The 20446-nt window shown below is 44.5% G+C and overlaps 1 protein-coding gene across 4 annotated transcripts in view; it reads left to right on the top strand.

Moving 5' to 3' along the window:
* Positions 1-409: 409 nt before the first annotated feature.
* The window catches only part of Cdk6 (cyclin dependent kinase 6), a 194401-nt gene continuing 174364 nt past the window's right edge, over positions 410-20446 (top strand). The window contains exons 1-2 of one of the 4 annotated variants that reach the window (XM_048436663.3): positions 410-536; positions 3025-3512. In XM_048436663.3, the coding sequence (XP_048292620.1) occupies positions 3280-3512 (233 nt within the window). In that variant the 5' untranslated portion in view covers positions 410-536; positions 3025-3279. Of the gene's footprint in view, positions 537-2768; positions 2871-3024; positions 3513-3567; positions 3717-20446 lie in introns of those variants that run through there. The other 3 variants (XM_048436678.3, XM_048436671.3, XM_048436686.3) reach the window with 3 other exon arrangements.

Below are 20446 nucleotides of genomic sequence, written 5' to 3'. Positions count from 1 at the left end.
TGGGGGACATGGGTGTAGAAACCCTGCCGACTCCAGACACTGCATCCCACCGGGTCCCTTCCACAGAGTTTATTTCAGTCCCGAGACCACCCCCCCCCCGCCCCGCCCCACTGGAGCGGTTGCACTAAGAACCGGAAATTTTCATTTAACTCTCTCCCGCCCTCCGAGCCCCCCCGTTCGGAGCCGATCGGTAGGGAACCCAGCTCGGGCAGGGCCTCGCTCTCTTGCTCCGGAAGGCTTTAATTTGCACACTCGTCGCCGGGCGGGTCTCGGGCCCCCGGGACCTACAGGTCCCCGCCCCGCCGCGCAGCCTCCTGGCCTCGTGCCCCCAGCTGCGGCCAGAGCCCCGAGCCTCCCCGGCCTCCCCGCGGGCGGCGCCTCCCCTCCGCCGTCCCTCCGCCCACCGCCGCTCTGCCCACCCCCTGCCCGCAGAGCGCTGCTCGCCGTGGCCGCAGTTACCTGCTCCGCGCGGCGAGCACGTGCGGGGGCCGACGGACACCCCAGCTTCTCGGGAGGCCAGTCCCCCAGGCCCACAGGTAAGGAGCCACGGGCTCGCGTGGGTGGGTTGAGTGGTTCGGGTCCCCGGAGAGGACGTGGGTGGGTGAGGGTGATGAGGGTGAGGGGCTGTGTGACCCCCTCGGAATTCGCGTGGGTTTTTAACCCCTTAGCGCCGAGACTGGGTAGGTTATGGGGGTCAGCTGGGAGAGCTAGAGGTCTCAAGAGGGACCTTCCACACCAGGGACACTCCGACAGCCAGGGTCCTGTGCCAACTTGAACAGATTCGTGTGCACAAACACCCACCCATACGTTCAATTCTCATGGAACTCCAGAGGAACTCTACTTGGACAGTCAGATTTACGGCTGAAAATGCACCATCTGGTGGGATTCCACGCCCCACGTTTATTTCCCCTGAGCAAGCTCCCTCTGAAGGCTCCCGAGGTGTGGGTACAGGCTCCATCTTCCCCACTAAGACATAAACGTTCACGTCGGCTTCCTGCTGGCGACCCCGCAAGCGTATTATGCACGGAGGCGTGCACGCAGCCCACCAGGGTTGAAACCCCCGCGAGCACGCACGCTTGCTTAGTGTCCCAATTTTACTTTTCTTATTTAAAGATTTGCAGTTCAAGTGCAACCCTGGCCAAGAGTAGCTCGGTGCTTGGCGGCGCACTAGTCTCCGTGCACGTGGGCGTATCTGCGCGGGCGCATCTGCGTATGCGCACACGCGCGAGTCGCGGTCCCGTGGGCGGCCTCCCCTCGCTGCGCTGACGGCGACCCTTGTAGCGTTTGGCAAGCCTTCGTGAGAGGCTCATGAAGGATTTCATTGAGTGTGAGGACAGAGAGCAGAGACGGAAAGCAGAAGGAGGCGGCTGCTGCCTTTGTAGTCGCGGAGGAATGCGGAAATGTTGAAGCACTATGTCAAACTTTTTTGAAATGGGGTCAAGTCACATTCAGCCAGCGTGGGAAAGCAACAACAACAACAAAAAAGTGGAGGAGGGGGATGGGGTTTAGCACCGCCGCTCGCGTCCGGGGGGTGCAGGCCCGCGGGGGTGGGACAGCGGCCGCCTCCGGGAGCCTGGGCTGGATGGGGCCGGAGGGGGAGGGCGGGCCCGAGGCCGCAGCTCCCGCTACCTGTGTGGCCCTCGACCTGGTGCGGACCCCCGGGCGAGGTCTGGGGGTTCCTTCCGCAGCTTTTCAGGAACTCCCTCAAGGGAGCCTGGAGAGTCCGCCCTGGCTGCGCTGTGCTACGCCCGCATCCCGTGGGGGTCCCGCCATGTGTTGTTTAATTCCAGGCATAAGGGCGAGCGGGGGAGGAGGGGTGCGGGGCAGGTAAATGCTGGTCGAGGGTTCCGCGGCTGTCGTGGGCCAAGGTCCAGCCTAGGTGAGACCACCGTGGGACGGGAAAGCGCGCTCGGTCTTCCTAAGAACTGAACGGGGAGGGGAGGCCCGACCGGTTGCGCGTGGGATCCGGCCTCCAGCCCCTGGGGAGCCGAGCGACCTTTTCAGCTACCGACCTCCAGGCGCTCGGGACACCGGGCGGTGGTTGTGCCGTCATAACCCAGGGGCAGCCTCTTCCCACACCCGGGACTCCTACGTTAATCCTCCACCCCCACCGTCGTAAGGGTGGTTACTACAACCCGTTTGCAGGGTTGAAGTCAACTGAAAACTTAAAGACCAGTCCCGGTTAGCTTTCTAAGTCCCGAAATTACTCTTTCAGGACAGGACGAGCGAAAGTGTGACGGACTTCCCTTCCCAACAGCCTTGGGATCTCAGGGGGTTGAGGGGAGCACGACACTCCTCCCCTGCCAGGGCCCCTGGCTCTCCCACCCCTAGTAGCCCCAGCCCTCCCCTACCAGATGGTCTGTCCTCCCCAGGGAGGTCCTTCGAGTCGGAGGCAGTCCGAATTCTGTCTCCCACTAAGATTGCCATACCCCAAAGACCATTTGTGTGTACGAGGTCCTTTTAAATATCTCTCGATAGAAAAGCTGAAAGTAGAAAGAAAGGAAGCAATTTCCGAGCAGATGTCTGACCACCCCTACTCGCACACTCCCAGCATCGGGTTACAGGGTCCTGAGAGCCCCAACCCCAGTACGCTGCCCCAGAAGGGTGAACCCCGGGCGCCTTCACACCAGCTTCCGAACGCCCCCAAGACGCCCCGCTCCCCGCACGTCCAGGCCCTGGAGTCGGGGAGGGCAGCGAGAACGACGGTATAGGTATAAAATTGAGCCGTGACATTGACGCGCCCGGCGCCTCCCCTCCCCCGCACTCTGGACTGCTCGGCACGCCCCCTCCCGTCCCGCGCCGAGCTCATCCCCGAGGGGCCCTGCAACCTCCTCTTGCGAAGACTGCACGAGCCCTGCTGGGCAAAAAAAGTAACTTGGCTTTTCTCCGAGAAACCCAGCAAGATTAGGCAGCTGGGTGGAGGGCCCGGGTGAACGGAGGGGAGGAGGGGAGCTGGTGGAAGCCGGTGGAAGTCTCCAGGGCTGTGTGATCGCACTTTCTCCTTGTCCTCCCGTCTCCTCCTAGGTGCAGAGATTGTGGGCAGACTAAGTGTTCACTGCGGAGGGGGAAGAGGAGGGATCGGCACTCTCCAGCGGCGGCGGCGCGGCCACTCGGCTAGGCGGAGTTTCGCGGCGGCTGCGCCCGGCTTTGGCTCGCCGGCGAGGAGGTCGCCCTGTCCAGCCCGGCGACCGCGAGTCCGACTCGGGGCGTCCCCGAGGCGTCCAAGCAGCTAGCGCACACTCCGGACCCTCTGTGCTACACCGGCAGCGTCCAGCCACTATGGAGAAGGACAGCCTGAGCCGTGCCGACCAGCAGTATGAGTGCGTGGCGGAGATCGGCGAGGGCGCCTATGGGAAGGTGTTCAAGGCCCGCGACCTGAAGAACGGCGGCCGCTTCGTGGCTCTGAAACGCGTGCGAGTGCAGACCGGAGAGGAGGGCATGCCGCTCTCCACCATCCGCGAGGTGGCGGTGCTGAGGCACCTGGAGACCTTTGAGCACCCCAACGTGGTCAGGTGAGCCGGGAGCCCTGGCTGTCGATCTGGAAAGGTGCTGGCAAGGGGAGGCTGGTGAACCACCCACAATCAGAATCGAGTTTTGCCCATAGAACCGGTGACCTTGACAGAGGAGCAGAAAAGGAGACCTGCTATGGCTTCCCTGCAACCAAATAACTCACAAGTGCTTTCGCTCCATTGCTTGACCCAAGGGTCCTGGGTTGGGTGAGTTGGGTGTCTTTTAGGGACAAAACCAGACCTCAATCTAGAAATGTCCCTCAAGCCCTTACTTACTTTTGCCGTCTGTGGGTGAATTTTTGAGAGTGAGAGAGGCAATTAGAAGGAAACTTGAAGGGTGGAGCCTAATAGAAAGTTTAAGAAAATGTTGAAATGTGTAAGAGTATGTTTGACGATTACAAGCATAGTGGTAGCTCTTTTTTTTAAAGACGTAGAATAATGACTTCTGATAGTCTAAGAAGTTTCAATAATGATGCCTAGTGTTAAACATTGTTTGAAAAAAAAAATCTTCTAAGGCTGAGTACTGGAAACATAGTTCAAGGCCAGCCTGTGTTAAAAAAGGACCCTGACTGAAAAGAGAAAGGAAGAGGAGTTGGAGGGAAGGATGGGGGGGCAGGGTGTGTATGAAAAGCCCTTTTAAAACTCTTAACTGATTGTCTGTATCATTCAGGGTCTGAGGACTGGTATGGTCTAACTTAGACAGCCCCTCCCAAGGGATCAGATGTGAATTTACACTGTGGTAATTCTTAGATTCTAAAACCTGTTTTCTCTGGAAGACTTGTGCAAGTGGTGGGGAGGCATTCTTAACCAGCTCTCCTGTGAAGTGCCAGCGTAGGCGGTGAGGATAATGGTGTTTTCTCGGGCGTGCTGGGGTTTCCCGGTTGTTAAACAAATGCATAGCTCAGAGTTAAAAGGGAAATGCACAGACCTTTCTACAAGTTAGGTGATGATTTACCAGTCTTACTCAGCTCTGTGTGTAGGAGAATCATGATCTTGGGGTCTTCATCTTGTCTTCTCATTCCTGTGGGGATTTGGTGCAACAACTATGTACTTAACTATGTGTCCTGAGGATGAAATTATGTAAATAAGAACAGCCAAATATTTTTTAGAAAGTCAAGCAATTTAACATTAGTCATCAAAATGGAGAGACCCAAGACTGACCTTTGAAATACCAAGCCTTCTACAGACTCTGAGTCTACAAAATCCTGGGAGGTTTTTGTAGTGCTTGGTTCCCAATACAGTCAGACTCAGGCCAGAATACAGCAGTGAATCATAGTATATAAATAAGTAAAAAGACATTGGAAAGATAGGACCCCATTATCCCTATGCTTTAGCTGTGTGGCAGAGGTATGGGGTTGGGGTGTGGCAAAGGTACAAAAATGAGATTTGGGAGAATGAGTTCGCTAGAAAGTCAGAATTTACTTAAAAGCAATAGGCTACCGTGTGTGTGTGTGTGTGTGTGTGTGTGTGTGTGTGTGTGGAGAGAGAGAGAGAAGAGGTCTGTAATAAAATGGAGAGCAAAGGGTGGCTCATGTTGACGCTCAGTTACTATCCTAGAGGAGTGAGGCTGTACCAAAGGATGAATTCCAACATGAGAATTTAATATCAAATTTATTTCCTCTGTTACCTGTGGAGGGTCCACTTAAGAGTGATTATCATATATACAAACAAAGTTCTTCCAATGAAGAGCCGCTAAACAAGCACCCTTGCATGGCTTATTTACTGAGTGCAATCCATTATAAATTCTTGAATCAGAAGAAGGCTATTCTGTAATGCTGGTGAGGTCATCCCATCTCCTGTTTTATCCTCATGAAATTGGTGTGTCCTTTGACAGTTTTAGTTGACTCCATAACTAGAATCTACTCATAAGTAAAAAGAAAAGATGCTTGCTAAGTTTGTTTTTACCTTTATGACCCTACCTACTTATAGTTACGAGGATAAAGTGAACGTAGGCGAAAGTCCTCTAAATGTAAAGGCACTTCAGGTACATGAACACGTCAGAGATTATCGGGTCCCCAGTATCATTATCTGACATTTTTACCAAACAAATCAGATTGGTGTTGGACACTCTGGATTGTTATGACAAGTCTCACTCGTCTGCTCATCCCAGATAGGAAGCCCCCTGCAGAACAAAGGACAAACACCAACAAAGTCCAACGTACTTACAGAAATATGAGTGCGGGGTGCTTACAGGAACAGGAGCAGAAGTGACTCGCAGACAGCTGCATCGCTGAAGCTCACAAACCTGGGAACCTGGAGCACACTGCACACCTGCAGGTGACTCAACAGGTTGGAGAATGGAGATGCCTCAGCCGGTCTCAGAATCTTTGCAACTCAGCTTCACTGAGGGAGATCTTTGCAGCATGACTCTGCCCTTCTGAGACAGACTCTCAGCTTTGAAGGCAGGAAGGTGCCAGGTGAATCTGGTCAGTTTCAAGGACTTTCTGAAGCTGCTCCGAGTTGTTGCTTAAGAAGCTTCCTGGAGAATGGAATGTTTTAATCTCCGAGGAAACTTAGACAACAAGGACCAATGCTTGGGTACCCATACCCTGAATTTGTTAGCAAAGGCAATTGGCAGGCTCTACATGAGATTAGTGAAATGTCCCCAGTGTCATAGCCAATGATGTCATCCTCACAAGCCACCATCTCCATTTCCTTTTGTTTTCCTTCCTGTTTTTATTTTTCACTGCCGAGCCTTCCTCCCCCCCCCCCCCCCCCCGCGCCCCATGACTTGCTTGGCTAAGCTAGGAATTCTTATTTTAGAGGGTTTTTTGTTTTGTTTGTTTGTTTGTTTGTTTGTTTTGGCGATTTTTGGAAATCCTATTTTCCTTCCAAGGAAGAGTCAAAAATGAGCCCCCCAACCTGTAATTTATTGTCCTGTATGAGGTAAGTTTTACTCCCTTAAGCCTGTTTGTTTGTTTGTTTTAGATTGTTTAAAAGGACAGATGCTTTTTAAGTGCCTTCAAGCCAAAAGTAATTGGTCATAATTATAGTCCTACCCACACACAGTTGAGCCTCTAAGCTTGAAAGCACACAATAAACATACTAGTTTTCACAGAAGTTTTAAGATTTAATTTTGATGGATTTACCGGAAAGGCAGACTTGTTATTGTTGGTGTCAAAGCACTCCGAGTCGTCACAGCAGCAGTCATGTCTCATGCTTGCCTTCCTGCCCTTGATACTTGCCAGGCACGGGCTTGATGAGCCGGCAGTGTCCTGCACATAGGTTTGCTCTTATTTTTCTGTTTGTAATCCTGAGGTCTGGAGCCTTCACCAGAATCAGACTGTAAGGTTGGCGTTAGTGCATTCCACAGATGGGTTCTGTTTGCCATCCTGAAGCAGAACACAGAGATGAACTAAAACATTTTTTTATCAGCAGTCTGTTTATGCACCAAGTTATATTGAGGGCCTACTATGTGCCAGACAACTTCTAAAAAAAAAAAACAGGGTAGGGCAATGAACAAGTCAGAGGGAATTGCTACCCACGTGAAAGTTACTTTTTTTTTCCTCCTCAAGACAGGGCTTCTGTGTAGTACTGGCTGACCTGGAATAGCTCTGTAGACATGGTTGACCTCGAACTCAGAGCTCTGCCTGCCTTTGCCTCCTGAGTGCTGGGATTGAAGGTGTGTCCTATTATACCTGGCTGCTCGCAGGCTCTCTCTCCCCTTCCCCTCTCCCTCTCTCCTTCCTTCTCTTCCTTACTCCTTATTAAAAAATGTATTTATCTGTCTAAGCCAGGTGTGGTGGTGCTTGCTTGTAAACACCAGAACTCTGGTGGAAGTGGAGGCAGGAGTTCAAGGTCATCCCCAGCTACTTGGCAAGTTGAGTCCAGATTGAGCTGTAGGAGACCATCTCTGGTCTTTATTTCAGGTGCTGCTTTCTCTCATTTAACCTGACCAGTTTAATAAAGCTACTAATGTTTGTGACAATTTAGTTAACGAACTTGCTGACTAGGTAAAGGAGATAAACAAAACACTAATCAGAATCACTTGATGTGTGCAGATAGAGTAAATTTTCCCTTAAGGACATACAAGTTGATCTATATTAAAAGGCATTGACATATCACTAATATGTTGTAGTGATATTTCATTTGTATTTTAATAAATAAAACTTGTCTGAAGATCAGAGAGTAAAACAGCCATACTGATCAGCCATACAGACCAGGCAGTGGTGGCTCGCACCTTCAATCCCAGCAGCCACACTAGTTAGCTATAGAAGCCAAGCAGTGGTGGTGCGCACCTTCAATCCCAGCACTAGAAAGGAATATAGAGCAGGAGGAGACAGTTCTCAGCCGAGTCTCAGTCTGAGGGTTGAACCCCAATATGTGTCTCTGGGTTTTTATTATTCGTGCTACAATATATGTGAACACTTGAGCTCCATTTGTTCAAAAAGTGTTAAGGAAAGAAGGTTTTTCTAAAAATCAGTTGTAGGAAAGATGCCTAATAACACTTAGACCCTCCAATAGCTCTGCTGTCGCTGGAGGACCAGCGCGGGGAGGCACAGCCAGTGCTGCCCTAAGCTCTGTTAGAGAAGTGATTCAAATGCAAGTATTCAAATACCTTAGCTGTGAAAGCTAAGGTATGAAGTACATTAAGTTATTATTACATTACTATTTAGTCCTGTTTTAAAAGCAAAGGAAATGGGATGTGAAGCTCAGTGATTATTTAAGGAGCTGTTTCTGATTTTCTCACTGTAAAGATCTTAGCACTGTGCAGTGTGAAAGGAGAGCAAAGACATGGCCTATTGGGCTGGAGAGAGATGGCTCAGTACCGAGAAAGCATGGTATGTTTATTTTTGATGATGTATGTGAAGCCAGGTTACTGGAGGTGTCGGTTTGTGAGAATCCTTATTAATTAAGGTGTCATTTGTGGGTTAATGATCTGTTTGGGGGGCTGACTTCAGTGAAAACAGGAAGAGCAAGACTTTGGGTCTTCAATTAAACTTCAGTGTTTAAAGTATGTGTGTTCTTTCCTTCTGAGTTCTTGAAAAGTTGGAGTTCTCAAAGCTGTTTAGTAAACAGGTGTCTTTAAAGTGACATGCTGCTTATTCTCTTCTTGGAGTTGAAATTAGTGATGCTGGAGTTTCAGTTCTGCGGTTGTATTCCTGTGTGTGTGTGTGTGTGTGTGTGTGTGTGTGTGTGTGTGTGTGTGACGTACAAACTCATGGGATTCATTGACTATAAGTGAATGGGGTAAGGGAGTAAAGCTGTAGAAGGGAGTCATGACACACTGATAACTCTTGGGTTGCTGGCTCTTCTCTGTGGACATGGATCCTTGAGGGTTTTGTTTTTTTTTTTTTAAATGATGCTTCTAATTCATTTCCTACCCATTGTTTAGATGCTCGCGTTCCTGAGCCTTGTTAGTCTCCAGGATGTGTGTCTCAGCAGTGTGGCTAGAGTGTTTCATTTGCAGTGACACCATCTCCTAAGGCTTCACCTTGAAAACCCTTTCCCTCCCTTCCTGAACTTCTACATTGCTGCCTTACTCGTGTTCCTGGGTAATCTTGGTGCTCGTGCTTAGGGGGCAGCAGTGGGGTGAACCTGTCTTTACACCAGAATGCTTGTTTTCAGCACACAGGTAAAATGTGCCTTAGTAATCTTTTCACTTAGAATTAGTTGATAGAATTGCTGTTTAATACACACTGTTGGAGATTTATTTATTTATAAATAGCTGATTGCACATTTGAACAAATAAAACAAACGGCAGTGTTTTTCTGTTGTTAAAAATAGTGCTTCACTGTTAATTATTTATTCATGAGGAATTAAAAAAATATTTTCTTTGTATGGTTATTTTCTCTGCATGTATATGCATATATAACCCTGTATGTGCCTGCTAACCATGAAAGGTAGAAGAGGATGTCAGATCACCTGGAACTGGAATTGATTGTTAGCTCCCATGTGGATGCTGGAGAATCAAACCTGGGTCTTGAAGAACAGTCCGCGTTCAGGGTGCCTGACGTAACTTACTGTATTTCATTTATTTAGGGAACATACATTTGCCAGTCAACAGTTACAGATATAGAAAGCACAATTATTGTGTTTTTGCAAATATTTTGGGTTAACATTGATGTTGAAGGTTTTGGGGTGTTCTATTATTGTAGGTGTATGTGAAGTCTATTGAAGACCTTCAAATACATACATTGAAAATGACTTGGCCTCCCTTGTTTGTCTTCACTATTGATATCGACTTTAACAGTATTTCCATGTGACCTCTGGGCACTTGTTATTTGTGGACAAATAGACCTTTCCGGTTCCGGCAGATGCCTTTCTTACATCTGTTTATTTGAATTTATTTGAAATAATACACCTCAGCTTGGGGCCCCTCCCTGCACCACTCTGAAGTGCTTCCTGTATTTCAGGGCCAGTGTTTCAAGTTGCCTTGTTGGTGGGCTCTTTAACATGGTCTCTTCTTGGATATGTTCCTGTCTTGACAACTTTGCACCTCGTGTGGCAATTTGAACATATTTATTCCCTTATATTAATTAATTGTTATATAAAATACCTTCATCATCCTCAACTAATTCTAGCTGGAGGATCCCTGAGGCGGAATGCTTAGGAATGATGTCATAGGAGGGGATGTTAAGGAAAGAACCCTTTGGAATATTTACATTGCATGAAAGAGTGTCACATAAAGAGGTTGAGTTGTTTTCTCTGAAGTAGATCAGAAGTAGATGATGGACGCTGAGACAGTAGAGGTGTATTTGCTGAGCATCTTTGTTGAAATGTGATCCACACAGTGGTCTCACTGAAATGTCCCCATCCGTCTCACCCTATAAATGAAGATACGGTGTCTGAAAATTGCCTCCAGAAACACAGCAAGATCAACCAGGTTGATTAGTGAGGATTGAAAGACTCATTATTACCAGTGTATGTTTGGATGTGCTTAGGCTTTTTCCCAGTAGAAGTATACCATTCATGGACTAGGAGTTGGAAGACTTGGATTTTTTTTCCTATGTCCTCAACTTGCTAGCTGTGTGATCTTGGATAAATTATTAATATTTTTGGGTGCCATTTCTCAGTAATAAAGGAGGAAGTTATTCCCATACTTTGGACGTTAGTGGGTTGACATAATCAAATAAAACTATTAAAAGGTCAGACTGTAGAAAAATGGAAATTATTAGCAAAACTCACTCCTCCCCTCAAGCAGAAACTATAATTTTATGGAGGAAACTGCCGATTGTACAGATGAATGGGAAGTATGTATTTCATGCCCTTGTGATGGCTTGAATGCACTCAGTGTTGCAGTAAAGTAAAATCTTTAATCTGTGTTGAAAATTAATGTTGAATTTGCCCAGTGTTGCATCTCGGTAACCCAGTCTGTTAGTGGAATCCTATTTTTCCATGTGAGAGTCTGTCGACCCTCCTGAGGTCTCGCAGATGGGACCTTGATTTCCTTTGTGTTTCATGTTCTAAAATAACTCAGTGATCTACTTGATTCTTTGCTTGCTAGCTCCTTTTTAATTTTTCCACACTAATTTATTGACTTTTTTTGTGTGTATGTGGTGGACACCCACACATGCTTATAGAGGTCGGGGGACACCTGGGAAGAGTTGGTTCTCTCCTTCTACTGTGTGGGTTCCAGGAATTGAGCACAGATCATCAAGGCTGGCAGTAAGTGCCATCTCACCCACACTCTCACCTTTTTCAAATCATAAATTCTCAGACCGAATTACTCATTTTATGTGACACACTTGAGGTCCTCTGCTTAATTTCAGAGTGTTTTCCTGTCACATAGATCCCTATGGTATTGTTCTACACTGTCCTAAAGTCATTAGGACACGCTGTTCTGAGCAAGAAAGCAAGGCTCTTTTCAGGGGCCCTCAATTTATAGTAAACCCTCTCTTTTTTCTCACTTTCTTTATTGATAAGTGCTTTCTTAATCTTGGTGGTGGGTATTCCTTCCTAATGATTACTATAAACCATTTACTTTTTCTAGCACGCGTTTGGTTTTAAAAGGCACGCAAGTATTACATCGGGAGTGTTGCCACTTACTTAGCAAGAAAAACAAAAGACTATTTCAAGGACAGATTTTTAATCTTTGGTGTTCTAACTTTTAAACAATGTGTTTTTATTTACTTATTATTTTTAGACTTACTTAATCTATGTAGGTGTTTTGACTGTGTGCATATATGTGCACCATGTGCATCCCTGTTGCTTGTGGAAGCCAGAAGAGAGTAGTGGATCTCCTGGAATTAAAACTACAGATGGGTGTGAGCTGCAATGTGGGTGCTGGAAACTGTTATTGAGTCTCGCGAAGAACAAATGGTCTTAGCTGTTGAGGCATCTCTCTGACCCCAAGCAATACAGTCTTTAAAAAACTGAGTGGAGACTAAGCAAATCTATTGTCTCAGGTTGGGAGTTTTTGGTGATCTAGTATGCATCCCAATCCTATAAAATTGTTTTAGAAAAATGCTGAAGAATGGTAAAAATGAAATTCTTATCTTGTTGAGCCTTTACGAGCCAAGACATACAGATTTGAAAAGTTTTACAGAGCTAATTGTGAATGCGGAATATGTGACTTGTGTGATCTTTGAAATAACACATTTTTACACAAAAATTGTAACATCCCACTAGTTATTCTAAATTACTTTAACTTTTGTGATTTAACTTAACGAACTTCTGGATTTTTAAACTGCCACTGATGCCAACTTTGCAGGGGCAAAGTGTTTTATTTTATAATTTTACTCTCTACTTCTCTCTACTTCTGACTGACTTGGAGTGATGGATCCCAGCAAGATCTGTATACAGTTGAATCCACTGGTACAAATTCCAAATCCCAGATCTAGAAATCCAATAGGGCATAGTAGCATAAGCCTATAATCTTAATAGAGGTTGAGGTAAGAGGATTGGGAGTTCAAAGCCAGGCTCTGCTACATAGCAAGTCAGAGACTAACCTGACTTGCAGGGGATCCTATGGAAGGAGGAAGGAAGGCTTTTGAGATGAATCAAGGGAAGCAAATTTATTAAAAGTGGTCCATGTTTTACTTCAGTTGAAAAACTAAGAGCTGAATCTATCATTAGACAGTGGAGACTGGTCTAGGATGAGACTGTTTCTGAAATACATGCACGGAAATGAGGGATGATGGGAAACACTGGTCGCTGTTAAGTTGAGGATGCAGGAAAGAAGCTGGGCCAGTAACCAGGTCCCAGAATTCCCATGTAGCATGGAATCTGAAAGGAATAGAAGCTCTGCCATGGTGATGAAGCCCGTGAGCTCATGCTTACTTAATGAATAAAATCAGTGTCAGCCAGGCGGCGGTGGTGCACCCCTTTAATCCCAGCACTCGGGAGACAGAGGCAGGCAGATCTCTGTGAGTTTGAAGCCAGCCTGGTCTACAAGAGCTAGTTCCAGTACAGGCTCCAAAGCCGCAGAGAAACTCTGTCTTCAAAAACAAAAGCAAACAAACAAAAAATCAGAGTGTCCTCAGAATTCTATAGGGATAAATCAAATTGTTTGCTTGCTTTTCTTGAGGACCTTATTTTAGTGATCATTAAATGGTTTAAATTGTTAACACGTTGCCCACTCAGTTATTGTAAGATTTAATGTGTGTGGTATGTTTGCCATTACAGTAAGATTTGCAAGAGAGAACCTTAATCGTTCTGTCACTGCATTACTTGTGTATAGAACAGTGTCCTGCAGGTATTCTAAGTAGTTGTCAAGTAAACAAGTGGATAAACTGATGAAATCTTACTATAGTAGGATCATTGATAATAAAACGTCAATTAACATTGAATTTCAGTGCACATTGTATTTTTCTATGTCTTTAGGATGAGACAGCCAGATAACTACAGTAGAATGTGGTTCAGTCTGTGAATCAGACTATGAGTTAGGAAGCAGGACTGGTTAGTAATGTAATGATTGGCAAGCAGGCTTAGCCATGAGATGTCCCTTGTAAGCTTTCCTACTACCATGACTTTGTATCAGTAAAGGCAAATGATAATGATAGCACTGTAAGGGGTCATTACTCTTTTTTGCAAACTTGATTTAGATATCTTGGTGAAAACAACAGTTTCGTGTCTGAACTGAATTTTCAAAATTTGTTTGGTATGTGTTTCCTTTGGTTAGTGTAAACTCTTTAGGCCTTTGTGTAAATGGCTGTATGTGTTCTCTTACTGTCTTAATTAGGGTTTCTATTGCTGTGAAGAGATGCCATGCCCACAAAATCTCTTATAAAGAAAATATTTGATTGAGGTGGTGACTTACAGTTTCAGAGGTTCAATCCATAATCATCATATCCAGGGAGCATGGCAGCTGAGAGTATGGTGGTGTGCAGGCAGACATGGTGCTGGAGAGGTACCTGAGAGTTCTACGTCATGCAGGCAGTCAGGAAATGCAGGGACTCCGGGCGGTATCTTGAGCATATATGAGACCTCAAAGTCCACCTCCACAGTGACACACTTCCTCCACAGTGACACACTTCCTCCACAGTGACACACTTCCTCCAACAAGGCCACACCTCACAAAGGTGCCTCTCCCAACACAGGCGCTGGGACTGAAGCACTCAGCCCTCTGCTTTGTACTAGGATTACATACACCTCCTCTGTTCACTATCTGCTATAGAAATACTTTTTAGTAAAGGAGGGAAGAAAGGAAGTAGAAAAGGAAAAAAAAAAGTGCTATCCCAGTATGTTACCAAAGTTCAATACCAAAATTTGTAGCTGTTGCTTTTCAAAGTTAGTTACATTTTACTGTCAAAGTGATGTTGTTTGGATTAATGTCATCATGTCACAAGTTTCCTCAGAATTTAGAGGTTTGACACAGTCATTTGTTTCAGAGACATAGTGGGGGGGAGTTCAACACAGTGAGTGGCGTTCCTCCATCTGCCCCCTTTTCCCATCTCAGATATAAACTGGAAGTGACTCAGCAGTAAAGATTGTGTCTTCTTAAGTCTAGTGGTTTAAGTTTTAAGAGGATTGGTTGATAGATTAAGTACAGCCTGGGTACTTGGTCTGGGTTGATCCATGCCTGGCTTCCTTTAAGAATGTAAACCTTTACAGTAATTGACTTACATGGTGTCTCTGGGGTCCAAAGCCAGAGTCTCCAAAAACACTTTTGTCAATTTTGTTGGTTACAAGTGAATTCAGACCCACAGATTCAAGGGAAGGGAGCCTGTGCTAATGGAAGGAAGACTAAGGAATCGGCTACCTCTGCATACAATCAGCCTTTTTCTGTAGCCGTGATGTTGGTACTTGATACTCATTCAGAAATGCGTATGATTAAGTGGCAAACAACAAAAGCCAAAATTATTTGTCTCCCACCCGCCACTTGTACTCCCAGCACTCTCCACACACAGACTTCTTAACAGTGTCTTGGGTTCTCCTGGTAGCTGCCTCCATAATCTAAAATATGCTAGTTCTGTATGTTAATATTAAACTCCAGACACTTTGGGCTTCCCAACCTAAAGATGAGAATTTAATTTCCTTCATCTGTTGCTTTTTAAATTTTTGACATCCTTATTTCATATAATAATTTTGAACAGTGTTCCACAGCATCCAGTTATAATTGTTCACTCTGCTGCACCCCGTCTTGATTCCGTGAGAAGAGACTATCCCTAACTCTCCTCTGCTCCTCAGTTCCTGGAACAACACAGTGCTTGTTGCTCCTTAAATACTATGTTCTCTTCTTTCCTGTTAGTTCATTCTTGGAAGTTTGATGGCTGCAGAATGGTTACATTTATTATATAGAGAGCTCAACACAGGGCCAAATAGTTGGTGTTTCTGTTTTCTTCTGTACAGATTTAACTTTGTAACTCATTAAGACTTTTGTAGGCCTTCCTTACTTTAGATATTTCTCGTTCAGTATCACTTGTTTAAAGTCATGCCCTATTTGCATGTTCTTTTTATCCAAGGGATAACTGTCTTGTACCATTTTTCTCCCTGGTGTTTATGGTAGCCTTTGTATTTTTTTCTTGTTCTTTCCACTCATAATCCACATTCTTCAGAAATGTCATGAGTAGGTGGTACTTACTCTGTTTTATTTCATTGAACTGGCTAAGCATCTGTGAGACATGATTGCCAGTATAATCAAGATCCAAAATACTCCACTTCAGGGCCTTGGCAATTCAGTGCCTTCACCTTCTTGGACTCCTGGTAGCTTTTCTTCCTATCGTTGTCTACGCTTCCTTTCCTTGAGATTCCTATATATGGAATCAAGAAGCATGTGTGTGTGTGGCAGCAGTATGATTTTGCTTTGGTTTTTTTGTTTTTGTTTTTGCCTTTATGGAAAATATTTTTGAGATTCGTTTTTTTCACATAATGACTGAATTAAACATTTATTCCTCATGATCCTATAGGTATATCCACATGAATTTGTGCATTATATACAATAATACATGTATTTGTGTTGATACATAATTCTAATTAATAGATCTTTATATATTTGTTTATAAAATCCACAATATATGAAACGACATAACATATGCTTACAATTTAATGAATGATTAAAGACTGAAAGCCCATACGCACATTACCCAAGGGAAAAGTAATGTGGTGTACAAGAACAATACAGTAACTTTATACAATGATCTCATCCATGGGGCAAATGACTGTGTATGGATGGAAATTTCCAGTATTTTATTATGAGCTTTGCCTTCATTGACATTCCCATAGAATATTCAAATCCTCATACACACAATCTTCTGATATTGAAAGCTAATCATCTATTGTCATCCATATAGGATATGAACAATTGACAAGGTAAATTGTGATGGTTTTCCACCGTGTTACCACTGTGAAAATAAATCTTATTTTAACTACTGTAGGTCAGTCAGGTTATTTGTTTCCAAACCGTACAAGTCTGATATACTCTGAATGGACTCTTTCTCCTTTCCTCAATACTGAACTTCTTCATAACGGTCTTTCTAACTGAGCAATAGTCACCTCTTTGAAATATTTTTGACTCCAACCATGGTCTACTTCTTTGTCTCTAATTGTGATATCTAGATTTCCTGCACAGCATCTTTTGACTTCCCCATTTGTTTCCCCACTCCTTTGGCCAAAGTTTCCATTTCATTCATCATGTTTTATTGCCTATGTATCTGCTACTGTAGTCCTGCCTGCAAACATCCATCTTTCTCTTAAAACTTGAATTGTTGAACCAAAAATCTAAGCATAACATGCTACCTACAAAAGCTAATCACTCATATGCACAGTTCATGTATTTTCCAAGACAAAATGCCATGTTTCTGACAGACCGTCTAGCCAGCGGTACCTCCTGGGGAGCAGTTCCCCATGCACTACAAATTCCTCCCACCAAAATGCTGGCAAGTCTAGTCCCTGCCTTGCTTCTGAGATCAAGTGACATAGGACATTCTCAGCATATGGCTGTAAACACATTGTTTCTTATATTTAACATTACTAGTTCTTACACACACATGTATACATTTCTCATTCACTGTACTTCAGCTATTACTTTCTCAGCTGTTTTCTTCGACTTCTCCCTTAAAAGTAGATGTGATATAATTCTCCTAAATTATTCAAAGGATTGATACTAATGTACAACTATTTTTACTAGGGGTTTTGCCCACATATTGAAAGGCTCTCAGTATATGCAATTTTTGGAATCATAAGACATATTTTTGTATAAAAAAAGAGTTATTTTAGAATTTAAACATAGATTTTTCTGTGCACACCACAAAAAGAACTGAAGTTCTTTTAACCTAGGATGTTCATTCTGCCCCCAGGACAGTGGGAAAGGTGTCAACTTTAAAGCAAGTGTTTAATTCAAAAGCTCATAGTTTGTTTCTATGCTTCATTCTAACATAATAACAATTCTCTTTTTTTCCTTATTTATTTATTTAAAGAATTTCTACTTCCTCCCCTCCTCCCAATACCCTCCTGCTCCCCCCACTCCCTCTCCTCCTCCGTCACCATTCCCAAGAGCAGTCAGGGTTTCCTGCCCTGTGGGAAATCCCAAGTTCCTCCCCCCTCCCTCCAGGTCTAGGAAGGCGAGGATCCAAACAGACTAGGATCCCAAAAAGCCAGTTCATGCAGACAAAACAAGACCCAGTGCCATTGAAAATGGCTTCTCAGTCAGACCCCATGTCAGCCACATTCAGGGAATCCGATTTGATCACATGCTCGTTCAGTCCCAGTCCAGCTGGCCTTGGTGAGCTCTCATTCAATCAGTCCCCATGTATCAGTGGGTGGACGCACCCTTCGCAGTCCTGACTTCGTTTTTCATGTTCTCCCTCCTTCTGCTCCTCATTTGGACCTTGGGGGCTCAGTCCAGTGCTCCAATGTGGGTCTCCGTCTCTATCTCCATCCATCGTCAGATGAAGGTTCCCTCTGGTTCTGCCTTCCTTGCTCATGTTCTCCCTCCCTCTGCTTCTCATTTGGACATAGGGAGTTAAGTCCAGTGTTCCAATATGTGCCTCTGTCTCTATCTCCATCCTTCGCCATATGAAGGTTCTGTGGTGACATGCAAAATACTCATCAGTATGGTTATGGGCCAAGGCTAGTTCAGGCACTCTCTCCTCTGCTGCCCAGGGAACAATCTGGGGACCTCTCCTTGGCCCTGGGAACCCCTCCTGAATCAAGTCTCTTGCAAACCCTAAAATGGCTCCCTTAGTTGAGATATAAACTTCCCTGCTCCCATAACCATCCTTCCTCCCTACCCCCATCCCATTCCCCCAAGCCATCTCCAATCCTCCCCCCTCTCTCTCCCTAACCATCTCCGCTTACTTTCACCCCCACCCCCCGTGCACCCAAGTTTGCCTGGCAATCTTGTCTACTTCTAATATCCAGGAGGATAACTATATGATTTTCTTCAGGTTCACCTTATTTAGCTTCTCTAGGATCACGAATTATAGACTCAAAGACCTTTAACTATGGCTAGAATCCACTTATGAGTGAGTACATACCATATTCCTCTTTTCGGGTCTGGATTACCTCACTCAGTAAAGCGTTTTCTATTTCCATCCATTTGCATGCAAAATTCAAGATGTCATTGTTTTTAACCACTGAGTAAAACTCTAATGTGTATATGTTTCACACCTTTTTTAACCATTCTTCTATTGAGGGGCACCTAGGTTGTTTCCAGGTTCTGGCTATTACAAATAGTGCAGCTACGAACATAGTTAAACAAATACTTTTGTAATATGATAGGGCATCTCTTGGGTATATTCCCAAGAGTGGAATTGCTGGGTCCTGAGGGAGGTTGACTCCCAGTTTCCTGAGAAACTGCCAAACTGATTTCCACAGTGGCTGCACAAGTTTGCATTCCCACCAATGGATGAGTGTTCCCCTCCCTCCACACCCTCTTCAGCCTAGGCTATCATTGGTGTTTTTGAGTTTAGCTATTCTGACAGGTGTAAGATGGTACCTCACAGTGGTTTTGATTTGCATTTCCCTGATCGCTAAGGAGGTTGAGCATGACCTTAAGTGTCTTTTGGCCATTCGAAGTTCATCTGTTGTGAATTCTCTGTTCAGTTCAGTACCCCATTTTTTAATTGGGTTAATTAGAGTTTTAGTGTCTAGTTTCTTGAGTTCTTTGTATATTTTGGAGATCAGACCTTTGTCTGATGAGGGGTCGGTGAAGATCTTCTCCCAGTCAGAAGGTAGCCTTTTTGTCTTACTGACAGTGTCCTTTGCTTTACAGAAGCTTCTCAGTTTCAGTAGGTTCCCATTTATTCATTGTTTCTCTTATTGTCTGTGCTACTGGAGTTCTACTTAGGAAGTGGTCTCCTGTGCCTATATCTTGTAGACTACTTCCCACTTTCTCTTCTATCAGGTTCAAAGTGGACAGATTAATGTTGATGTCTTTAATCCATTTGGACTTGAGTTTTGTGCATGGTGATAGATATGCATCTACTTTCATTCTTCTACAGGTTGACATCCAGTTATACCAGCACCATTTGTTAAAGATGCTTTCTTTCTTCCATTGTATACCTTTAGCTCCCTTGTCGAAAATTAGGTGTTCATAGGTTTGTGGGTTAATATCCGGGTCTTCTATTTGATTCCATAGGTCGACTTCTCTGTTCTTATTCCAATACCAAGCTGTTTTCAATACTGTAGCTGTGTAATAGAGTTTGAAGTCAGGGATGGTAATGCCTCTAGAAGTTCCTTATTGTATAAGATTGTTTTGGCTATCCTGGGTTTTTTGTTTTGCCTTATAAACTTGATTATTGTTTTCTCAAGGTCCTTGGAGAAGTTTGATGGGGATTGCATTGAATCTATAGATTGCTTTTGGTAGAATTGCCATTTTTACTATGTTTATTCTCCCTATCCAAGAGCAGGGGAAGTCTTTCCATTTTCTGGTATCCTCCTCAATTTCTTTCTTCAAAGACTTAAAGTTCTTGTCAAATAGGTCTTTCATTTCCTTGGTTAGAGTTACCCCAAGATATTTTATGCTATTTGTGGCTATCGTGAAAGGTGATGTTTCTCTGATTTCCCTCTCTGCTTCTTTATCCTTTGTGTATAGGAGGGCAACTGATTTTTTGGAGTTGATCTTGTATCCTGCCACATTACTAAAGGTGTTTATCAACTGTAGGAGTTCTTTGGTAGAGTTTTTGGGGTCACTTATGTACACTATCATATCATCTGCAAATAACGAAAGTTTAACTTCATCCTTTCCAATTCGAATCTCCTTGATCCCCTTATGTTGTCTTATTGCTATTGCTAGAACTTCAAGCACTATATTGAAGAGGTATGGAGAGAGTGGACAGCCTTGTCATGTTCTTGATTTTAGTAGAATGGCTTTGAGTTTCTCTCCATTCGATTTGATGTTAGCTGTCGGCTTGCTGTATATTGTTTTATTATATTTAGGTATGATCCTTGTATCCCCAGTCTCTCCAACACCTTTATCATAAATGGGTGTTGAATTTTGTCAAATGCTTTTTCAGCATCCAATGAAATGATCATACGATTTTTTTCTTTCAGTTTATTTATATGATGGATTACATTGATAGATTTGCGTATGTTGAACCAGCCATGCATCTCTG

This window comes from Myodes glareolus, chromosome 25, assembly GCF_982192425.1.
Source record: "Myodes glareolus chromosome 25, mMyoGla1.1, whole genome shotgun sequence".
NCBI classification, from domain to species: domain Eukaryota; kingdom Metazoa; phylum Chordata; class Mammalia; order Rodentia; family Cricetidae; genus Myodes; species Myodes glareolus.
Note: the sequence above shows the minus strand (reverse complement) of the source record. Positions and strands in the feature narration are given on the sequence as shown.